The sequence below is a fragment of the Lolium rigidum genome, chromosome 4 (assembly GCF_022539505.1).
Source record: "Lolium rigidum isolate FL_2022 chromosome 4, APGP_CSIRO_Lrig_0.1, whole genome shotgun sequence".
NCBI lineage: Eukaryota > Viridiplantae > Streptophyta > Magnoliopsida > Poales > Poaceae > Lolium > Lolium rigidum.
In genome coordinates this window covers 263951782-263973900 of record NC_061511.1, presented here as the reverse complement: position 1 = coordinate 263973900, position 22119 = coordinate 263951782, and the positions used below count along the sequence as shown (strand labels likewise).

The window sequence follows — 22119 nt, the reverse complement described above, 5'->3', positions numbered from 1 at the left end:
CTTGGAAAATATTTTCGTGTTGGTTGTTTGATTTGAAGGATGATTACAATCCTTAGAAATTTCTTCAAAAGATACATTTGCCCTCCATTTCTGAAGCAAAATATCCATCGGATCCAACCTCGGGTTAGAATTCATTTGCTTTTTCTGCGGTTTAAACATATAATTGATCCAAATCCATGTAGTTTCCTAATCTTGTAGGATTAAAAAAGGGCATGCCACTTCAATCTTGTGGTTATCATCTTCCTTTATTTTTAGAATTTAAGGAGCCTTGGGGCCTATTTGATTCACGGGATAGGAAAAAACATAAAAACGGGAAAAATATAGGATTGCAATGGCATGCCCACTACCATCCTACATAAATTCATTTGAACTAAAATTTGTTTGCATCCACCATAGGAAAAGCAAGAAAGAGCCATGAGTAGATGTTGGATTTTCCATGAAATCTAGTGAAAAGGATTACTTAGAAAAAATTCTTATGGAATTAATCCTAAAAATCTAACAACTATCATAGGAAAAAAATTATAGGATTTAATACTACAAATTTCATATGCAAATCTTTAAATCAAACCCTTAGTGTCTACTCCTTCAGTAATCAAATAAGTTGGTGTTTAAACTTAATCTTTATCCACAGAAGAGTGTACTTCTACCTTTCAAATACTTTCTCACCGCATGAAAATTAATCTCAATAATATTCAGCACATGTTATCTTTATATTCTACACGTGCTTAGCTCTTTTTTTGTTTGTTTGAGAGTAGCTTATCACGTGTACCACGCGATCACGCGCTTAGCTCATTGGAGGTGAAAAAATTAAATGGGAGAGAGATGTTGGTTTGAATCTTCTCAATGCAATTTTCTCTTAACTTGATAATCTGTTTTGCAAAACCCACACGTGCACTCTTTTCTGGATGGAGGGGTACCACCTGAGAGAGAAAAAAAAGTCAGTTGTTTTTATCTCGTTTGGTTAGGCGCACTACTGTAAAAACGACGCCGCACTGGAGCTGTCACGGTAGTTGAGATGGGCTACGGGGTGAAAATAAGTGCGGTTGGTGTCTCGTTTGTGTCGTTTTGTATGATTAGTTACAGCGACCAGATGTACTACTTCTTAATTGATGGTTGAAATCTATGGTTCCGAAAGTAAAAATGTGCTGGATGTGCGATTAGAGAAGAAAGCCGTTCCAGCAAGCAATTCATCTTCGGTTCAAAGGTTTGGTGATAAGATGGATACTAGCCGTCTAGCCCTGCTTTTTGTTTCTTCGCAGTAAAGGGGAGAAAGCTTGGCGGTACAACGTTTATTTGACCACCTTTACGTGACATGAACACTCACTTCAGGATATATTATCTGCACTGAAAACTCAGCTCCACCTGATAAAATGTTGCAGGAACCACGTGACTTAATAACAGTCCAGTACATTTTTTTTTAGCTAACCAAAATGGCGGTTGCCATGAGAAACACGGCAGATTTAGATCAAACCAGTACCTGTTACATCTACAGTCCGTTTTGGAGTGATAAAGCGAAAGTAAAGCTAAACGAGCCGCTTTCCCTTTTGATTTCTTTTCGGCTTGAAAACAGTGGTAGCTGAAGCTCAAGTGTAAAGACCACATGATTAGTCAGCCAAACGGGGAAAGTGTCAAATAACTTCCAATGATTTTCCGAATCAATGGCCCGAAGAGCTGTGAGGTTTAGACCCACCACACCCGGTTTCTACAAATATATAAACCAGGGCAAACTTCTCTGAATTCTACTGTGACAAACTGCAGACTGCAGACTACCCTGATCCCATTTTGGCATGCAGTTGAACTTCCCAGTTTCAGACTGCAGACTGGAACAAGCAGTGTCCCCCATCAGACAATCTAGTGCAAGACTGAAAATAGAACGGCACACAAAGGGTAGCACTGCGTACACAAGTTGAGCTACATGGAGCCTCTTTGTTCTTTTCTCCTGGCAATATGCTGTTTTGGTACACAGTTGAAAGCAAAGCTGCACTAACACTCATTGAGCTACTAGGCATATCTAATTCTTGAGCAATTACACATGAATCCAATAAGCCAACAAAGTGCATCTGAAGGAAACAACAAAATATTGTACAACACTTGGCATCAGGTACAGCAAAAGGAGATATATCAGGCAGGGAGCAAGCAGGCGCACACAGCGGTTGGTGCATCATTCAGTGCAAGCTCCACAGCGATACCGGGAAAGCTACTTACACGAGTAAGCCAATCAGGGGGGAGTCTATCTAAATTTCCGCAAAATAATCATTAGAGAAGGAAAGAGGGTCACTGCTTAGTGGGTTGGAGAGCCAGACTTACATGACCAGAGTAAGATCACCGTCTGCAATTCACTCATTTCCCATCTTTACAGATCCATCCTTGATAAGCCTTATGCTAAGGCTATTGAAACGTCCTCTCGAATAATGCCGTGATGCCTTTCTCCAGTCTGTGCCAGTTTTCATCATTGCTACGAACTCTTCAAAGCTAATTTTGCCATCCTGCGGAAACGATCAAAGTAGATTTTTAGTAACAAGAGGGATACTATCCAAAAGGTTGCACCTTCCTTTTGGTACAAATACAAATGAACCTCCACCTTGTCAGTGTCAACTTCTTGCAATATGTCCTTCACCACTTCTGTGATATCACCTGCCCCATCCTCCACCAGGGCCTCCTGAAGTTCCCCAGGCTCAATAAAACCATCGCCATCCTTATCAAAAAATAGGAAGGCCCGCCGAAGGTGCTCATCATTCGCCATCCTTTGTAAATGAAGCGAGACAGCCAAAAATTCACCATAATCTAGTGCTCCTCTACCATTTGTATCCACCTAATTTCCAACCACAAAGACCAGATATTAATATTACACAAGTCAAGCAATTTGGACTACCTTTTCAACATAAATAGTCGAGTCTTCTCATGGACCGAAGAGAACCACAAAAATGAAGGCTAATAATAAATAATTAGCAAGTTCATTCCTCTCTATATGTACAATCTATATAAATCAAAACTTCAGTCAAATGTTAGCCTTGAGGCTCTAGATCTTATCAATCATAAACAACATATGAAGTGAGTAGAAATGTGGAATAGACAAGTCCTTAGTAGAAATGGAAGAAAGGGTTGAGGTTATATCCTTTATCCCTTGTTGCTATTTATTAAGGTCCCAAGAACCAAACAAATGCAATAAGAGGGACCAAAGTTACTTCCACCATCTGGTAGACAAAAAATGTCAATATATTTTACTGCATTAATGGTTGATGGAACAACATAAGAACTATGTACCATGCACAAATTTTAGAAGCAAATAAAGTGATTAAGCATGGACAGTGATCAAAGATAGGGACTCGCTTAATCTGCCTGAACATTTTAACAAGCAAGGAAAACACTTACAGCTTCTATTAACATTTGTACTTCAGATTCTGCAAGGTGAGAACCGAATTTTGCAATCCCACTCTTCAACTCTTCATATGATACTATACCATCATTATCGGTATCCATCACCTTGAACATCTCCTTTATGTCCTCAACTTCTTCAGCTGACAAGTGGTCAGCAATAACCTAGTCAAACATTTTTCATCAGTACAACATATTTCCCATGTAGATTGAGAAAATAATACTCCATCCAGCCCTAAATACTTGTCACAGATTTAGGCAAAGATGTGTCTAGATTCATTGAACCTGCGGCAAGTATTTAGTGCCGAAGGGAGTAGAAATATCAAAGGAAATTAAATCTGATTCATGGGAGAAGAAAATCCAAACCCTTAGTGCTCTCCTTTTGAATCTGTTCATCCTTGAAAACTGTTTCAGCCTTGACTTTACAATGTCTCCAAGAGGAACATTTGGAGCTTTCTTGGCATTTTGAAGCCATGTATGCTCTGCAAGAACAGAAATCAAGGCAGATGGTGATATTTCATAAATCTGAGAATACTGAAAGTAGCATAATACTGTGCTGTTTTAAAAAACTTAAGAGATATTGAAGGTACATCTTACCAAGAACTTGCTTTGCCGTTAGCCTGATTTTCGGATCAGGCTGAAGCATCTGTCGAACAAGATCTTTAGCATTATCAGAAACATGGGGCCAGGGTTCTCTCTTAAAATCAATATTTCCACGAAGGATAGCTTGTGCAACTCCTTGTTCAGTCTCTGCAATATAACCTGGTAAGACAATTTGCACGAGAACAAAGCTAAAGGATAAAAGGTTCTCATAAAGAAAAGGCAAAGTACCAGCCCAAAATGGAGGAACGCCGCATAATAATATATATAAGATAACACCAGCACTCCATATGTCGATTTCAGGTCCATAGTTTCTCTTGAGCACTTCAGGAGCCATGTAGTAGGGACTCCCCACAATTTCAGAAAACTTCTCGCCTGAACATCACATAGTGGCACGATATATAAGGTTTAAATATACATCATACATACATTTCACAGGGAACAATTGAGGGTGTATGACAGAAAGCAAAGAAAATCATCAAACCATCAATTTTCCAAATGATTTGAATAATGCAGGGAGCAATATAATAAAGTGATGTTTGAGGGCTTTCCTGTCATACAGAGTCACATTACAAATCCACTATATAAGGAGAAGGATGTTACATATTTGAGATGTCTTATCTATTCCATTTTCCTACTGGTACACTGCTGCAAGAAAATCTGTTTTCGGTCCTATAAAGATGGATCCTCTATACCAACAGCCAGATGCCCACAAAAAAAGGAGAGAGCCAGATTGGGCAATAAAGAGGTGCTTCCTGAAAACATTTGGGATGCTTATAATCAACAGCGAAGAAATCAACAACAAAAATCGACAACTCACTTTTATTTCTATAAGCAAGTTAAATGTATCAACCTCAAGATACACGTCCATAACTTATAATAGGTTGGTTGGCCCACACATACATTAAAATTAGTTCTTAGTGATGAAAAGAAATGAACCAACCAAGTAAGCAAGGTCAGCACGGCAAAGAAAACTAAGTGTCTGTATTGATAGCATGAATGTCATGTGGTACACGAACAGGGGGATAATAAAATCAGTAAGGTTCATGCCGTCTGCGTAGTGTGAAATGTTACATAACAATCAATCAAGAAGAGAAATGCCACAGAAAAAAAAGATAGATTTACTGGATAATAATGATTCATGTGGTTCAAACTTAATAATTTTCAACCAGAGGACAGGAGTATAGAATTGTGCCTACTAAGTTAGGCGACATGAGCACAACTGTATTGCTTCAAGTATCATGCAGCATATTCATCATGATCAGTATGAATTCCTATAACTAACCGATACTACTGTTGCAAATGAGCTGCTTATAGATAATGCTAAGTCTACTAACAGTTGCAGATGAGCTGCTTATACATAATGCTAAGTCTACTAACAGTTTGCTTCCCTGAACCTTATTTCCCAAAATAAGTGAGCTCAGATTGAACATTGAATCAGCATACAAGATAACAACACCTGTTATGGACTATAAGGGGAACAACATTAGACTATATTTGGCAATAGCTATGTGACGTCTACTCCCACTATTTTTTCCCAAATCCTCAAAATAGCAGTGAACCATGGCCCAGCAAGTCAACCTAGCATCTAAGATTCCAGCATCGGAACTAGCAGGACAATCTGCAAGAGCCAACTACCAAGAGATTCGATTCGAGCCCCGCAGAAGCAAAAGCACGAAGCTACATTGAGCTACCGAGTAGTGGACATGTCGAATTTGTAAGAACAAAAGGGATATGTCTAGAAAGTCCTACCAAAAAGAGAGAGAACCACCAAATTCCCGTCAGATTACGCAAGCACGGAAATAGTAGCGCTCAGCTACAGCAACGACCACTAGCGAAAACTCCACCCAGAAACGGCCACCAACCCGGAACACGGATCGCGCAAAAGTCCAAAAGTGCGGCGAAGCAGTTCGTCCAAATCACGGGGGTGGATGGATCTCGGGCGGGGGGGGGGGGGGGCTTACCGGGCTTGAAGAAGATGGAGAGGCCGAAGTCGATGGCCTTGAGCGGGGAGTTCTCCTTCTTGTTGGCGAAGAGGAAGTTCTCGGGCTTGAGGTCCCGGTGGATGACGCCGTGGTGGTGGCAGAGCTGCACGACCTCGACGATGGTGCGCGTGACGGCCGCGGCCGCGCGCTCCGTGTAGTGGCCGCGCGCGACGATGCGGTCGAAGAGCTCGCCACCCTCGCAGAGCTCCATGACGAGGTGCACGGCGCCGTCGTCCTCGCAGGCCTCCCGCAGCGCCACGATGCTGGCGCTGCGCGGCAGGTGGCGCATGATGGCCACCTCGCGCCGCACGTCCTCCACGTCGACGGGCGTGCGCAGCTTGCGCTTGGAGATGGACTTGCAGGCGAGGAGCTCCCTGGAGCCCCGGTCCATGCACAGGTACGTCACCCCGAACTCGCCGCGGCCCAGCTCCCGGTCCAGCGCGTACTTCTCGTCGATCCCGCCGCTCGCGTCCCGCCCTTCCTCGCCGAGCACCGACAGCCGCTTCTTCTCCCCCGCGCCGGTGGTGGGGGCGGCGGTGCCGCCGGTCCGGGGCTGGTGGGGCTTCTTCTTCCCGGCGGAGGCGGGGAAGTGCGAGGACGCGACGTCCTCCCGCGCCGCGGCCGCCGGCGAGCGGCAGCAGTTGCCCATGGCCGCGCGAGATCGGGGGTGGGGCCGCTAGGGTTTGTACGGCATTGGGCACCGCGGTGGGGTGGGGGAGAGAGGTGGAAGAGAGGAGAGGGGACTGTGAGGGAGAAGGTGGGCTAGTGCTAGAGCTAGCAAGAGTAGACGAGACCTCTGTCGGGTATAACGGTATCGAGAGCCGTCGTGGGGGACGCGTAGCGGAGGACAAGGGTGGGGAACATTCCCACGTGGCGTTGTGTTGGGAGCCCGATGGGTGGCTGGTAGGTGGCCCCGACAAAGGAGTTAGGACCTTGGGGGGAGTTCGGGGTGGTGGGACCCATGGTCGTCGACGAGTTTGACCGGATTCGGCTACCGGAGTTTCGACGGGCGTGGATGTGGACACAAGGATCAGAGCATCCGGCGATATAAAACCAGGCGCATGACCCATTGTTTAGTGCTCAATCGGAAAGATTCTGTCCGAATTTTGTGGTATACGGGATTTTATGCGACAGCATCGATCGTTAAGACTAGCCATAATAAGAGCAATTCCAATAGTACAGTCAACTGCTGGCTATAACAAGATGTCATATCATTTGTAGTCATCATATAGCTAACATGTATAATAGTTGGCTATAAAAATGAAGCACTTTTACAAACATATGGCCCACATTTCACTCTCACAAAGTGCCTAGGAGCACGTGCAAGAGCTGACTATTGCATAGTAGCCCACCTCCCTTCTCTCTCCTCTTCTCTCTCCTCCAACTCATCTAAAATATATTATTTAATGTCTTATAGTCAGCTGACTGGATTCTATTGTACTTGCTCTAAGATTATCGTAATATCATGTATATCATGTAGCTACAAAAATCTTAGCACATCAATTATTAAGGAAAGAGGTGACACTAATATCATAGCACGTACAACTAAAAGATTTAGTGACAAACACATCATGTACACATATTTTTATTGAGATTTTACAAAACATTAAATATGATAGAACTATGATACTACTAATGCATTATACTATTATGTATTGTAGGTGTTGTATCATAAATTAGTATCATATGTATGATACTAGTCTATAATATTTTCCATTATAACTAATCTAATGTATCCTCACTCCGTTTTCCGTCCCATAAAACATGTTGAAGATTTTGTTGACAAACTTTCGACATGTTTTGTAGGACATGGAGTACTAGGGAGCGACTATGGCTTATTGGAATGAGAAAGCCTAGTTCTTCCTTGGATGGCGTCATCTAATCTCAATTACAACTCACGTGAATGTACAACTAGAAAAACTGAGTTACAACTTACAACTCACATGTAACTATATTCAATTGCAAAAAAACTGAGTTGCAACTCATGCACAATCAATAAGTATCTGGAAAAATATCAGTCACAACTCTCGTATAACTCATATGCAATTCACGTGTAACCGGATTTTTTTTGACTTGCAACTCATATGCAACTAGCCGCCACACAAGTCATCTGTTATAGAGTTGAATGAGAATTAGCGAGAAAACAGAGTTCATTGAGGTCTAACTTTCCATGACACTAAAGATGGTTCCCATTGTGGCCCTGGTAACTAAATATCACACATTAAAGATAATATTCATTTACCGACCGGCAAGCCTATTTTGCATACTCCCTCTATCCCAAGATATACGGTGTCTAGGTATATTACTTAAAAGTCAATGCATTTTAAGTTTAACCAAGTTTATACATAGAAATATGAATACTTACAATACTGATTCAATACCAATAGATTTACACAAATTATATTTCCCTAATATGTACATTTAATATTATAGATGTAGATGTTTTCCTAAATATTTAGTCAAAGTTAGTATGATTTAACTTTTATCTAATCATTAGGCTCCTTACATTTTGGGACTAAATAATTAAATGGCATGGCTTAATTTATTCTTTCTTTGGATTTAGATCTCTTGCTGTGTTTCATGTAAGACTACTCTAGATTACCAAGGCCAAGTAGTACTAATAAATGCACCGCTAAATTGTCTAATTTTCCCCAGCTAATTTAGCAGCCGTCGCTAAATAATCGACCGATCCATCATCTCTAGTGTCGCCTGATATCAGTTAAATGTATGTTTTATGTATATATGCAACATTATTGGGACATTTTCCAAGTGGTACACAATGAATGTCAACTTGTTTTTGCACATTTTTTAACATGAGTGTGTAACAAAAAAAAAAATCTATGCAACATACCTCATTACATGTTGCAAAACCATGAGAAAATCGTCCGCACTTATGCAACATGAAAACCAACATATGCAATTCATGAACAATGCATACAATAAACAATGTACATATTTGCAACCCAGAGAAACAACCCCTTCAAGCGAACACTCGGAATCATTGCAACGAGATGACATCGTGCATGCATTAGACAACATATGTGCTTGTTGCGTAACAAAACACCTTTTGGTACATAAAAACACTCGATTTCATCGATCTATCACCACCAACAAAAGTGGGGGCATGGACTTCATTGCTTCGAGTTCGCCAACAACAAAATCGGCACTCGTCGGAGCACTATCACAGTGAGGTCAGGAAACACGATACCAATTTGCTCCCCTCCTCCCCAACATCATCTTATCAATTCTGGCAGGGTGGAGAGATCTCATGTTTCGGGCTCCCCTCTAAAGATATGTATTGGTGTTGGCCTCTTAGTACCAACTATAGAGCATACATACACCATCTCATTGTTATATATGAACACATTTTGTCCCAACAAAATGGCATGACAATGGTTCGTTGACAAGATCCTCTTACATAGTATATATGCTCTAGATTTTTCTAGTTTGTGTATATCAAATCATATACTAGAAACGTCTGTTAAGAATTCTTTACCATAAAATCTAGAGATTAGATGAGATATAAAAATCACATTTATGAAGGTGACACAATTCAATCTGGAAGTAAAGATGCGCAATTTTGTATTTTACTACATTGTCACATTTGAGAAGATTTGCTTTAAGTGTCTCTATAATACACAATGTATTTCAAGAAATGAATGTAACTTTCTATATTTGATACAAATTAAAAGTAGCACCGCGTATTAACCATGATTCTGAATTTTAAATTGAGTTATAAAAAGTAAAAAAATTGGTACATGTATATGTTCTTCATTCGTTGCCCCTCAAGGCCAATGAATGGAGCGACCCAAACCAAAATAACCGCTCCATGGCTTTCAGCCTGAACCTAAACACGCATCCACCCACATCCTACAGACAGAACAAAGTTGATGCTTCAAGTTTAATTGTTTTGTTTAACTTTTGAACTTTCGACTATTTTCTGATTCTTTTTCGGGTTATAGAACTAATCTAGTTTGATGTTAATTCACAAATAAATTTTGTAGACCTATTGCCACTCCACATTTTCACAGATACGCTTTGTCTTTGGCGGGTTTAAAACCGCGTCCTTCAAAACCGTACGCTCTCAATCTTGACATTGAGCTAATGCCTATGTGCTGCCAGAATTTGTCAAAGCATAGAACCGGACTTTGCTTTCTTGATTTCTCCTAACCTTTAAGGTGCACTTATTTTCCCTTTTTTGACATGTTGGCGGACATGCGTGCCCATGGTTACGGTTCTTATTTGCTGTTTAAGCGGAGTTTACTGTGGGTTTCGAGGATTATATGAACATTCTATTATGTGTGTATATTCAGGGGCGGAGCTACATAGGCTCACCATGATGCACATGCATCAGGGTAGAAATTATTTTTCTTTGTAACCATGCTAAGAAATGAGCCTGTGCATCACCATGTAGCATGTAAAATGCACTTAGGTGCATCAGGGTCGACGCCGGGCCAGCTCCGCCCCTGTGTATATTTGTTTTTCCTCATTCGAAACATTTCACTCTTACTATCTCCTATCACTTCAAGCCGTGCACAGGATAGAAATGATGCATACTACGGAAGCTGGATGACAGACACGGGTTTGAATCACGCAACCACGCATATGCCCCTCCAACAGAATAATTAAAGTTGAAGGAATTAGGCAAAGGTGATAGGACCAACGGGCAAACTCAGCACTGTGCCGTGGTCGGCGCGGCCCGTTTTGGCTGCACACCTGCATCCACAACATATTTTCCGGTTGGCCGGAGAAGAGGATGCCGGGGCAGCGGCCCCGGAGACGCGGTGGCGACGGGGATGTGCCGTCCCAGCTTCTCCTTGGCGTGGCGGTCGCGTGAAGGTCGGAGTTTGGGGCGCTGCGGAGGGCCACCGCGTGTGGCAGACTGGCTGGGGTGCGGCGACCCTTGCTAGTTCTGCAGGCCTGTGGCGGAGGTGTGCCATAGTGCAAGGATGGCGGCGCGGCTCTTGGTGGGCGGGGCGCTGTTTCCAGCGTCTCGGGACGGTGACAGGTTGACGCGAGGGGTCAGCCTGTTGCGCGTGGATGCCGGAGCGGCGGCTCCGGGAGCGAGGTGGTGGTGTTGCTATGCCTCTGGCTGCGTGGGCGGCAGGGCATGCTTCCGTTGGCGTGGGCGGCGTCTCTTTGGTTAGTGGTCTGTGCTCGTCCGGCGTTTGTGGAGGCGGCGGTCATGGGTCTCCGGATGAAAATCTTGCCCGACTTGGTCGGTGCCGACAACGGCGTCGCCTTCGGGCGTCGCTTTCCTTCTTGAAGGCGTTGTTGTGGAGTCCCGACACCCCTCCGCCCATCATTCCAGGGTGAATACCCAAATCCGGCTTGCCGGATTGGATGACGGCGGCGTCTTTGGACGTCGTGACCTCGTTGGAGGCGTCATTTTTGGAGTCTTGGAAGCCACTTGTTGTCGATGCTCGCACCACCGGTTTGGGTCGTGGTCTTCGGGTACCGTCGGTGTGCGAGTGCCGCTGGCTTGCTTCTTGCGGCTTGCCTCTCCCCGCGAAGCTTGAAAGGCCTAGCCGTCTCCTTCGGCTCTGACTTCCTTTCCAGGGACGTGGACCGGGCAGTCGTGGTGCTCGCCGTTGTCGTTGTGCTGGTGTCATTCGACGGCGCTCCATACCTAGTTGAGCTAGGTCGTGTGGCCAAGTGTGGTTTTCGCCGGTTTTCCTTAAAACTGTGCCGTGTAGGTTTTCTTTGTCTGGTTTTCCTTATAAACCGGACACGGTGTCGAGTTTGTATCGGTTTTTGGTCGGTTTTCCTCATAAACCGGCTAAATTTCCCTCTTCTTAATGAATAGGCAGAGCTCCTGCCGGTTGCTCCAAAAAAAAAAAGACGATTGTATATATGCTGGCTGACCCTAAAAATATGTGCAGACGTTCAGGCTGCTAGCTGGCTCTTGGATAGGTCATGTAGTACGTTCAAGTCAAGCAGGTCGCTTCTTGTGTTGAATCCGCGGCAAGGTTACCCATAAACCTATGTCGACCCTCCTTGGTTAAAGGATGGATCGATGCCATTGTGCGGTGCGCGGTGCAACTGCCAAGCTAGCTTCGAGTGGAATTCTCCGCCTCTCACTCTCGGTGAAGGAAGCAAGAAAGGTAGGCCGTGATGAGCGCGGGCGGGCGGTTTGGGAATGGAGCCGCCGAGTGCCGTCCGGGCCCGCTTTACGCCTCCTCTTTGCGGTTGTACGCCATCACGGCATCTCCAACGGGGCGATCCATCCCGCGCCCGCGCGTCCGGATGGGTCCAGCCGGACAAAAACCCAGCCCAGCGCGCGGACCCATCCCTAAAACGGATGCCCGCGGCGTTCGGATCGACGCAAATCCGGCCCAAATCTTGGCCGGGTTTGCGTGGCCGCGGACGCGAAAGGCTGGTCGCTCGCGTCCGCCCCTTGTCCGCCACTGGCCCGCGTGTCATAGGCATAAACAATATTTTTCATTAAAAAGAACTCATTACATTTTTTTTAGCTACTACTTCTATCCTAAATACGTACGGGGCCGGCGGCCTCGCCGGCGACTCCTCGCCGGCTCGCCGTCGGGCCGTGGATTTCACTCGACGCGGGCGGCCCGTACGCGTGAGGATTCCACTCCGCCTACTACGGGCCGGGTGGCGCGTCGGCGGCGGCGCGGGGGCGGCGCGGGCCTCGGCAGCCTTGGACGGAGGCCATCATCCTCCTCCTTTCCGTCCGCGCACCTCGGGCGCGCTCGCGCTCCGCCTCCGCGGCGGAATCATCCGCTTCCCGCATAGCTCCACCTCCTGTAGAGCGGCGCGTTCCACAGCGGTGCGCGCCTCCAGGCGGACGCGGGCGGGCGCCTGGGCCTCGTGGTTCTCCTGCCGCCGGCGCATGCGCTCTTGCCGGCCGCGCTCCGCCGACTCAGCATCCTCGCGGGCGCGCCGCTCGGGCGACAGCATCTGGATGAGGTGACGGGCTGCTCGCATAGCGAGCAGCTCGTTCTTCTGGCCGAGGAGGTCGCCTAAGCGGCGGCGGCCGGCCCGCCAGATGCCCTCGTGCTCCTTCGTCACGCGCGTGAGGTCGTCGAGACGCTCCTCGATGGCGGCGTTGATGTTCGCCAGCGCGAGGTCCTCCTCGGCGACGGGCTCCTCCGCGGCGGCTTCCCCCTCCTCCGCGGCCTCGTACCAGCCGTCCGCGGTCTCGTGCCGCCCTCCGCGGCCGCCTCCCCCATCTCCGCGTCACCGGCCTTCTTTGCCGCCGCCTCGACGGCCGACGCGGAGCGCCCTCGTCGTCGGCGACCCACCGCGAGTCCGCGCGCTCCTCCTCGTCCGTCCGCGGGAACCCGGCCCGGGCGGTGAGGGAGAGCTTGGCCCATGTGGCTCGAAGGGTGCGCGGCATGGCGCCGGAGAAGGTGGAGGGGAGAGAACGGTGATGCGGTCCGGGTGATTCCGCCGCCGTCTTTTATAGCCGGCGGTCTAGCAGGAAACTTGGGCGCGAGCGCGCGCCAATGGCGTTTTCGCGCGCGGGAACCTTTGTGCGCGCGGGATCTTTCCCGCGCGTTCCACCGCCCAGCATGGCTGTCCCGTCGAGGCCTGCCATGGCGCAGCGCCGGGCAACGAAGACGAACCACGTGGCGTCTCTTTGGGTCGCCGCGTTGGACGCCGCGTGCGACCCAAACGGACACGCGGACGCGGGGCGCTGTCCGCGTGTCCGGGCGGCCACGCAAACGGCCCAAAACGGACGGCCCAGCGCGTCCGGTTGGGTCGCCCGGTTGGAGATGCCCTCATGTCATGCCTTCCTCGGAGGTGACCCCTCCCGCTTTCACCAAAAAGCAGGGAAAAGATCTCAAGCAGCGGCTCGCGCCAACCCGATCCGGCGAACGCGATTATATTTTTTTCGAGGATAGGCGAACAGATTATTCAGGGCCGCGCGCAGCACAGCCAAGCTACAGACGTGTGCGTGACGGTGCATCGATCTAAGGACATGTACAGTGGTATCTAGTCAGCAGTCTGTAAGAGGTGCCAACTAAGATTTTTTATGAGGTGGAGGTAAAGTCACAATATGAGGTGGAGGTAAAGTCACAAGGAGAGAGAAGAAGCAGTGTGTAAGATTAGAGACGGTCGGGAACCCAAAAAATTCGGTAGCTAACGACGGCTTGCACCCATTGTATAAGGCTGTCTGCATCTCCCGTCAGTTTTTGCTCTAATCCACGGTCGCTATTCAAATTCTCTTGGATGCAGTAACTACACGTACAGACGACTAGTATAGACACCCCACTTTACCCACTGTCTTTTAAACTGGCTAGAGATGACGTGGAGTGTTAGTGCAGACAGCTGCTGTCTAAACTACTGTACATGCCCTAAACTGTCGTGTTAGGGCATGTGCATTAGTTTCGACGGCTTCTATCTGCAAGGTCCCTCCAGATCAGCAGTAGACATCAGTAAAAATACTCTCTACAATGGGTCCTCTATTGGTCTATCTATAGCACCGCATATTCTGGAGATTCTGTTAACCAACTAGCAAATATTTCTTTGTGGCCCGGTGCGGTTTTAACTGGAAAAAGCCCACGATAAGCGACGTACCCCATACAATGGCAAAGAAGCAGTCGCTAAGCTGCGCGTTTTACGGGAGTTGATCGTCTGTATTCCTACAGACGGGCATCTTCTCTCTCTTTTACCTCTCTCTTCCACGTCATGTAAAACTCCTACGTGGCAGGTATTACAGACAGCTGATGTCATCTGTTGTACATGCCCTTAAGAGCAGATTAGGGTTTCAGTTGCCCCTGTGGCGTTTCGGCTTGATGCCGTTAGCGTGGAGCGGCACTATGTATCCCCCTTGATTGACTACATCTGGGGTATGTTAGGGTTCTTCTTCGTCCACCCTTGCTCCTGGAGGAGGAGGGCGAGACGAGGCTGCCTCTTTGAATAAGTTCATGTTCTATGGCCATCTTGAGATTTGCCGCAGTCTTTGCTAGGCTCTTCCGTCCGGCCTTGGTGGCGAGAAGAGGAGGCGACTCTACCGGTTAAGCCCTCAAGATGGTGGGGAGTTTTATGTGCTAAAGTTTTGAGTGCACTACATGGTGGCCAGCCCTGCGGCCATGATCTCGGGCTGAGGATGCGGTCACTCCAAGAGCTAGCATTTCAGCATTCATTGAATCTCCTAGGTGGAGGCCCTCAATGGAGATTCTTGCCGAAGCTTCGCATCTTCTCACCGCCAAGTGATTAATCCGCCGTCTCACTAACAAACTGCTTTCGAACGAAGGTTTCTTCGATGCATCGGCAGATTAATGAGCAGGCCGGCAACAAAGGTTTGGAACAACACCACCCCTTGAAGTGCAAGATTTTCCTGTTGGCTCGTCCGATGCCACCGCCTTCCTGCCAATGAGCGTCGGTTCCGCCATCAACTCTCCTCCTCGGGCGTTGTGTCCCTCCTGCACTCAAGACGAAGACACCGATCACATGCTTCTCCGCCCCTCTAAAAACTTGCATTGTAATGAACCCTGATGTACCATCTGCCTTGTTAATATGAAAGTTGTTTAGGGCTAGCTTAACCCCGTTGTAGTCCTGGTACAAAGAAAAAGGACACAAGATTTGCATATGTTCATCGCATCGAATCAAGGGCCCACGGCACATGCGTGTTAGCACAACGAAAATCGACGAGAGGTTTAAAAATCGGAGGCCAAGCAGTTTAAATAATAGGTTATGAGATCCTGCTGGTACGACATGATTATCCAGAATTCATTCCAACTCTTTTGACCGAGTACTGCAAAGGTGGGTTATACCAAACTGATTTAGACAAACTTTATTGACTCGCTGAGAGATCAGTTTGTCTACCAGCACCTGGTCATCATGGAATTTCCCTTGCCCTGCAAGTAGCTGATCTCTCTTTTGAATGACCTATAATGGTTTAGGTGAGAAAGGACAACAACTCAAGTAGGTATCGAGTGTCCATAGTTGGACGGATTGACGGTCCCAATGCACTAACTTTTTTTTAGAACATTCCATTGCAGTTATCTGTCCAAATATGTGTTGATCGCTCGCCCGTCACCAATCCTCTTGATCAAACCTTGGACTAAAACCCCTCTGCCATCTAAAATAGAGCGCCATATTTGAGATGGATGAGAACCAAGATACGCATCCAAAAATGATGTACTCCGCATTTGGGAGTACGTTTTATGGACAAAATCGTAATAAGGCCTCCATGGGCTGCGTAAACCCAGAAGACATAGGCACGGGCCGTCTGCTCGTCTGTGTACAACAGCCCAGTCACATCGGAGTGGACGTCGCAATCTAAGCCCAAGCCCGAGCCCAAGAAGATTCCCAGCCTTTTTGTCCGCAATGAGGTCAGAACCCACCGACGTCACGGACCCAAATCCCTTTGAGGAACACGGTTAGAGATGCTCTTAGATAGATGAAACCTCTCCAACATCAGATATCAGATTTATACGCCAATAACACCCTGATTAATTCGATCTTCTTGGGAGTCAATCTAGGTGGGCTAGCTACGCACTTCCTTGCCACGGAGATAGAGATACTAAAGATATCACAATAAATACTGCAGTGGGAGTACAATACTAATTACTTAAAATACCATTACAATCTTGTGCACATTAACACCCTTGCGTCTGTTGCTGTTTCACGAGCAACCTCTAAATGAGTTCATACAACAAAAAGCGACGCACCAGGACAAACTGGTACTACTGTAACTTTAGGCATGTCTATTACAGTTTTTTATTTCACGTCTTAGGACAAACTGGATCAAGAGCTACAGCAGTGGCACAGCTAGCACGAGATTTTGGTGGAGCACGGATGAATAACCTCCTCCGCGGTCCGATCTGCAAACACGTTCAGTCCCACCTGGTAGCCACAACGAGAATTGTTCGTTTTGTGCACAAACCTTGCCCTCCTCTTGAATATCTCGAACCGACGGTCCAGCTCAGCACCCTCGCGGGATATGCCATAATACTTGCGCCAGAACTTATACATGGCCCGTAGTGTTTCATCTGACTTGAGTTTTTCCTCGGTAACAGTGAGAATATCATCAGCTTCTTCTGTCGTGGGACCACCAGGCACTGGCTGGACAACCTCGAACCTGAACTTATGACCTACAGTAGCCGGCAAATGTCACTTTTTCAGTAAGCATAGATAGTTACAGTTTGATTTGTTATGTGCACATAAAAATCATGAGCGAAATACACCACTTGTCGATAAACTCCGAGCAAAGAAGAAACGCTTATAAGTTCACAAACTAAAGAACCGCACGAATAGCCTTGAAAATCAGTTGACTGACAGTTTGGTCCAAAAAAACTTTGACTAGGAACATAATAGTAACACAAGGGAAAAAGGACTACCAATCTGTCTCCCGAGTGTTGCAGAAAGGACTGCTCCTCTAGCTCCAAGTGCAGCTGCTAGATACTACTATCTTACCTTACATAAATGAGATGTAAGGGCATCTCCAGCCGCGCGTCCGTTTGCGTCGACCTTTTTGGTCAAAATCGACCGCGCGTCCGTTTGCGTCGGGGTGGCTCCAGCGGCACGACGCATTATTTAGGACGAATCATTTTTTTTAAACATGAAACATAATTTACATACTTAAAACATAAAAAATAAACCTAAACGCCTACTACTCCTCGTCATTGTGCTGCTCCTCGTCGCTGTCGAGCACGATGAGCTCCGGTATGACCCAAGGCCGCGTTGCCATCCGGGGAGCGTACGCCGGGCGCGCCGCCGCCGGTGCTCGAGGTTGAGGAGGCCGTGGCGGCGGTGGAGGCGCCCAGCATCGGGGCCGTGGCGGCGGTGGAGGCGCCCGGTGCCGCGGCCGTGGCGGCGGTGGAGGCGCCTGTGCTCGCGGGCCGTGGCGGCGGTGGCGGAGGCGCCGCCGACTCCAGGAGCGCCTGTCGAAGTGCTTCATCCGCCGACAGGCCCGGTGGCATGACGGCGGTGGCGTAGCGGGGCATCGGCAGTTGCACAGGCGCGTCGTACTCGGAGACGAGGACGGCGACCTTCGCCATCTCGTCGTCCGTCATGTTGTTCGGGAAGTCGAAGTTCCGGCCCTCCGCCATGGCCTGCTGCCATTCATGGAAGACGACAGCGACGTAGTCGTCGCTGTCGTCCTGCACCTCCTCGCTATGGTACGCGAGCGCCTCGACGTAGTCGTCGTCGTACACGGCGTAGGCTTCGTCGTCGCCGTCGTCCTCGCGGTCGTCGCCGTCGTTGTGATGCGTCTGCTGACGTCGCGTCGGCGCCTGCTGACGATGAGCCGGCGGTGCAGGGCCGAAGGGATAATCCCTGTCGCCCATGAAGCCTGCACTTCGTCTCCTGTCCGTCTCCGTGGACAGGTACGTATGCCAAAGCTCCGAGTCGATGGTGTACGCCGGATCGGCGCGGAGGCCCGCCGGCAGATACCGCCTCCTGCGCCGGATCTCCGCGGTCCGATCAGGCTCACGCGCAGTGCATCGGGAGGGATGGGCACCCGGCGGCAGCTGAGCCGCCGACCGCCAGGCGACCGCACGCCGGACCAGGCGTCGTCGCACGGCATCAATTTGCCGTGCATGAGCCTCCCCACCGTGACGGGGAGCGGGATCTTCTTGGTGCCGCTGCCGGAGGCCTCGAAGTCGTTTTTCTTCCCCATGGCGCTGCGGCAGTGGTGCGAGTGGAGGTGTGGTGTGGGCGAAGGAGTGACACGGCCGGTGGACTTTTAAGGGCGGCCGCGTGCGGGATACGGTGCCATTGAAGCCGGCGCAGAAGCCCAGCCGCCGCCCGCCAGTGCGCGCGCAGAACAGGCAGGCGCGCCATTGATGGCGAAGGCTGCGGTGCAGACGCGGAAGCGCTGACCGCCGAAGCGGTGCCCTCGGTGCAGACTCGCTGCCAGGTGGGCCCGGTGGAGAGGCGAGCGGACACTTTGCGCGTCCGCGCAGCGTCCGCAGAGACGCAAACCTGGCGCATATTTGAGCCAGGTTTGCGTCTCCGCGGACGGCCCGGTCACTTCGCGTCGCGCCGCTGGAGAGGGTGCCAGACGTATTTTCGGTCAAAGCAGACGCAAACGGTCGCTCAGCGTCCGTTTGCGTCGCGCCGCTGGAGATGACCTAAGGAGATCTAATTGTTGATTCACCAACTGTTTCTTCAATGTGAAGGTCGGCTTGCCCTCTTTTTATTTAGTTTGATGTTTCTGATTGTACGGAATTTGAAGCAATCTGAACTAGTAGCTACATAAACATACTTCAAGCTAAATCTGGAACTGGGTTTCTATAGTCCATGGACTTTGGACCTAAAATTCGTTGGACTCTACTGGACTGGATTTTATTGGACATGGACATCAATTGGACATAAGATCCAACAATGCAGACAGACATCAGACCTCCGAATTGGATAGCCCAATATCTAGGATTATCCAGTATTTAGGCAACCTGGATTGTAAGGATTTGGGTACTATGAAGGTAAACGTAGACAAGAGATGGATCGGGCGCTGCAAAGTGGACATCGGTTGGTCGTCTGCCATTTGGAGTTTGACCTCAAACCAGTACAAGCTTATGTCGAGCCATATCTCTATGTTATTTAGCAAACTGAAGGTACATCGTGCAATGCCACTCTACGTTTTGGAGTGCTTCCATATAAATAATAATTGGGTAACTATTTTGTGTCAATTGTGTTACTTTTTGGTACCTTATTCTGTTATTATCTGCAATACATTTCAATTTCACTTTTCAGTTTCCTGGCGTGCAAATTTACCTATCTCTGTCAATAAAGTATGAGTTGTTTGACTTTCTAACATTAAAAAGAGTTGCCTTGTTTACAAATCCTTCGTTGTGTAATATTTCCTAGCATAAACACATGGCAGGTAAGATGTCGGAGTCAGAGAAAGAAGGTGGCCGTAAGAATTGCAGGTAAAAACGCAAGGGCTCCGTTGTTAGGGTTGATAGTGGTGATTAGAGCAAACCGGAATGAGTTGGGCACAATCCCTGCATGCTTATTCAAGTAGATCTGTCGAATATGAGAAATCATTTTCGTTTCTAAAATTCGGTAGCATCCAGATCCAACGAGAGGCACTTAATAAAATTCAAAATCCTCAAAAGGCTCATCCATAGCTATGAGAATGGGGGTTACCTTCGGGGCCGAGGCCGCTGAACATGCGCCGGCCAGTCCGAGGGAGACAAGGGGAGACGAGGCGACTGCAACCTCCAACGGCTGCCGGAGAGGCGCGACATGCGACGGCTGCCCGCGCGAGCTTTGACGCGATGGAAGCCATGACCTAGGTCGGAGGGGTTTAGGGCATCTCCAACGGCGACACCCAAACCCGCCTTAAGAGCATCTCTAACACAGCCCATATAAAAGGCCTAAAATTGAAAAATAACCGCCCCTTTACGGGTTCGGGCCAAAAAGGGCACAGATCAGTGACCGAAAACGAGCGAAAACTGAAAAAAAAAATGGGCTGCGTTCGGTTCGTTCCGTCAGCCTGTATTTGTAGGGGCCGACGGAGCGAACCGAACGCAGCCCGAACACAATCCCTAGTTTGCGCGCGAGGGAACTTTCAGCTCCTCCCAACCGCCGCTGCCGCCGCCGATCTGTGCGCCCTCACCTTCCTCTGCGCCGCCACCCTTCGATTTTGCTCCGATGAGTCTCGAATCGACCCCGCCGGCCGCCGTTGGTACCTCACAGCCGTCCCCACCTTCTCCCCTGCTCGTCGCAGCTTCCGCCGCTCCTCCAACCACCCCGGCGATCCCTGCCATCCCTGCGACCCCAGCGGAGGAAGCAACGCTGGTGGCGGCGACGAGCGCGGTGAAGCGGCGGCGCGCGGGAACGCATGTGGTCACGCAATCGCTGCCGGCCACCTGTGATGTCTCGGCGGTGGCAACGAAGCCGAAGGCGCCCCGTGCGAGACCGAAGAGCGCGGGCCCCAAAAAGACAAAAGTGAAGGCGGCGACGAGCCGTGGCGTCCCGCCGCCGGTTCCCTCCACGCCCACGGCAACACCGACGGCGCAGCCGACGACGGAGGAAGCAAGCACGACCGTCGCCCAGGACGTGCTCGACGAGGGGTCAACAAGGTACACATGAACTCTTCCTCCGTTTATTTGTTTGCGAGTAGATACTGAGGGCTCGTCCGATTAGGAAGGAGAACGCCTCGTACATGGAGATGTTGGACGAGGTGCAGATTAACCCACTCCCTCCGTTCGGCAATGGCATTGACGGAGCTGAGAACGACTGCGGGGACGAGGGGGAAGAAAGGGAAGAAGGGGACGAAGGGGAGGAAGGGGAAGAAGGGGACGACGGTGTGGTGGAGGTCACGGCTGATGGAAATAGAAAGAAGAGGCAGGCCAACAACTACACGGAGATTGAAGACGCCACCTTGTGCCGAGCTTGGGCCTCCGTGGGGATGGATGTCGTCTCCGGCACGGATCAAACAGGGAAACGGTACTTGCAGCGCATCGAGGACAAGTTCCATAAGCTCATGCCGCGAGTTCGCCATCATGTCGATCGCACCTACCGATCCCTCCAAGGTCGTTGGGACGCGATCAAACCGGCGTGTAGCCGGTGGGCAGCAGCAATGGACCAAGTGGTGTCCAATCCTCCAAGCGGCGCAACTGTATACGAATATGTGAGTGCATACTTGGTAAAGCTAATTGTAGTTTAGCTTGGATGACATATTGACGATTTGTTGGTTCGTTTTTGTTGGGGGGTGACCCTCGGTATGCCAAAGGCATGCCAAACCGGATGGTTTGAGCTATTAAGATACCGGTTTAAAGGTTATTCCGGACTGTGACGCTAAGCTTTCGGCCAAGTAAATCTATACCGGTATCCCAGGAGGGGTATACCGGAATGAGCTAATAAGGTACCGGATTACCGGTACAGGTACACTGTAGCATGTCGGCAAGACTGGTCAAAGATTCTCGAAGGAGCTAGAGGACAAAGATGAGCGAAGCACTTCAGCTTTAATCGAAGCTCTGAGGCAAAAGCAGATGATGACGTAAAAGGTGCCGGAGGATGTCACCGCTCCTAATTAAAGAGATACCGGCGTCACCGGTAGCCAAAGAGGCTTTGTAAAGTAGTTTGTCTAGTCAAAGATGCCATTAGGGTTTCTTAGAGTTTCTTCCCCTGTAAGCCACCCTCTGCCCTATATAAGGAGAGGGGGCACACCCCATCGCGGGCATGCACGACGTCATACCTGATAGGTGAGCTCTACATGGTATCCAGAAACCTGTAACCT

The 22119-nt window shown here is 48.8% G+C and overlaps 2 protein-coding genes across 3 annotated transcripts; both read right to left on the bottom strand.

The window, feature by feature from the left end:
- Nucleotides 1-2042: 2042 nt before the first annotated feature.
- Nucleotides 2043-6609, bottom strand: LOC124707649 (calcium-dependent protein kinase 16-like). 2 transcript variants are annotated; one of them, XM_047239313.1, is made up of 8 exons: nt 5940-6609; nt 4207-4350; nt 3973-4125; nt 3742-3857; nt 3373-3540; nt 2582-2812; nt 2308-2486; nt 2043-2234 (listed from the first exon to the last, which is right to left on the bottom strand). In XM_047239313.1, the coding sequence occupies exons 1-7, from the start codon at nt 6607-6609 to the stop codon at nt 2337-2339; spliced, it is 1632 nt and encodes a 543-aa protein (XP_047095269.1). In that variant the 3' UTR covers nt 2043-2234; nt 2308-2336. The 2 variants fall into 2 exon arrangements, with proteins under 2 accessions (XP_047095269.1, XP_047095268.1); XM_047239312.1 differs by having other exon boundaries at nt 2043-2486.
- Nucleotides 6610-16700: 10091 nt separating this feature from the next.
- Nucleotides 16701-20168, bottom strand: LOC124648701. Its single transcript, XM_047188418.1, has 2 exons — nt 20022-20168; nt 16701-17023 (listed from the first exon to the last, which is right to left on the bottom strand). The coding sequence occupies exons 1-2, from the start codon at nt 20161-20163 to the stop codon at nt 16701-16703; spliced, it is 465 nt and encodes a 154-aa protein (XP_047044374.1). The 5' UTR covers nt 20164-20168.
- Nucleotides 20169-22119: the final 1951 nt, after the last annotated feature.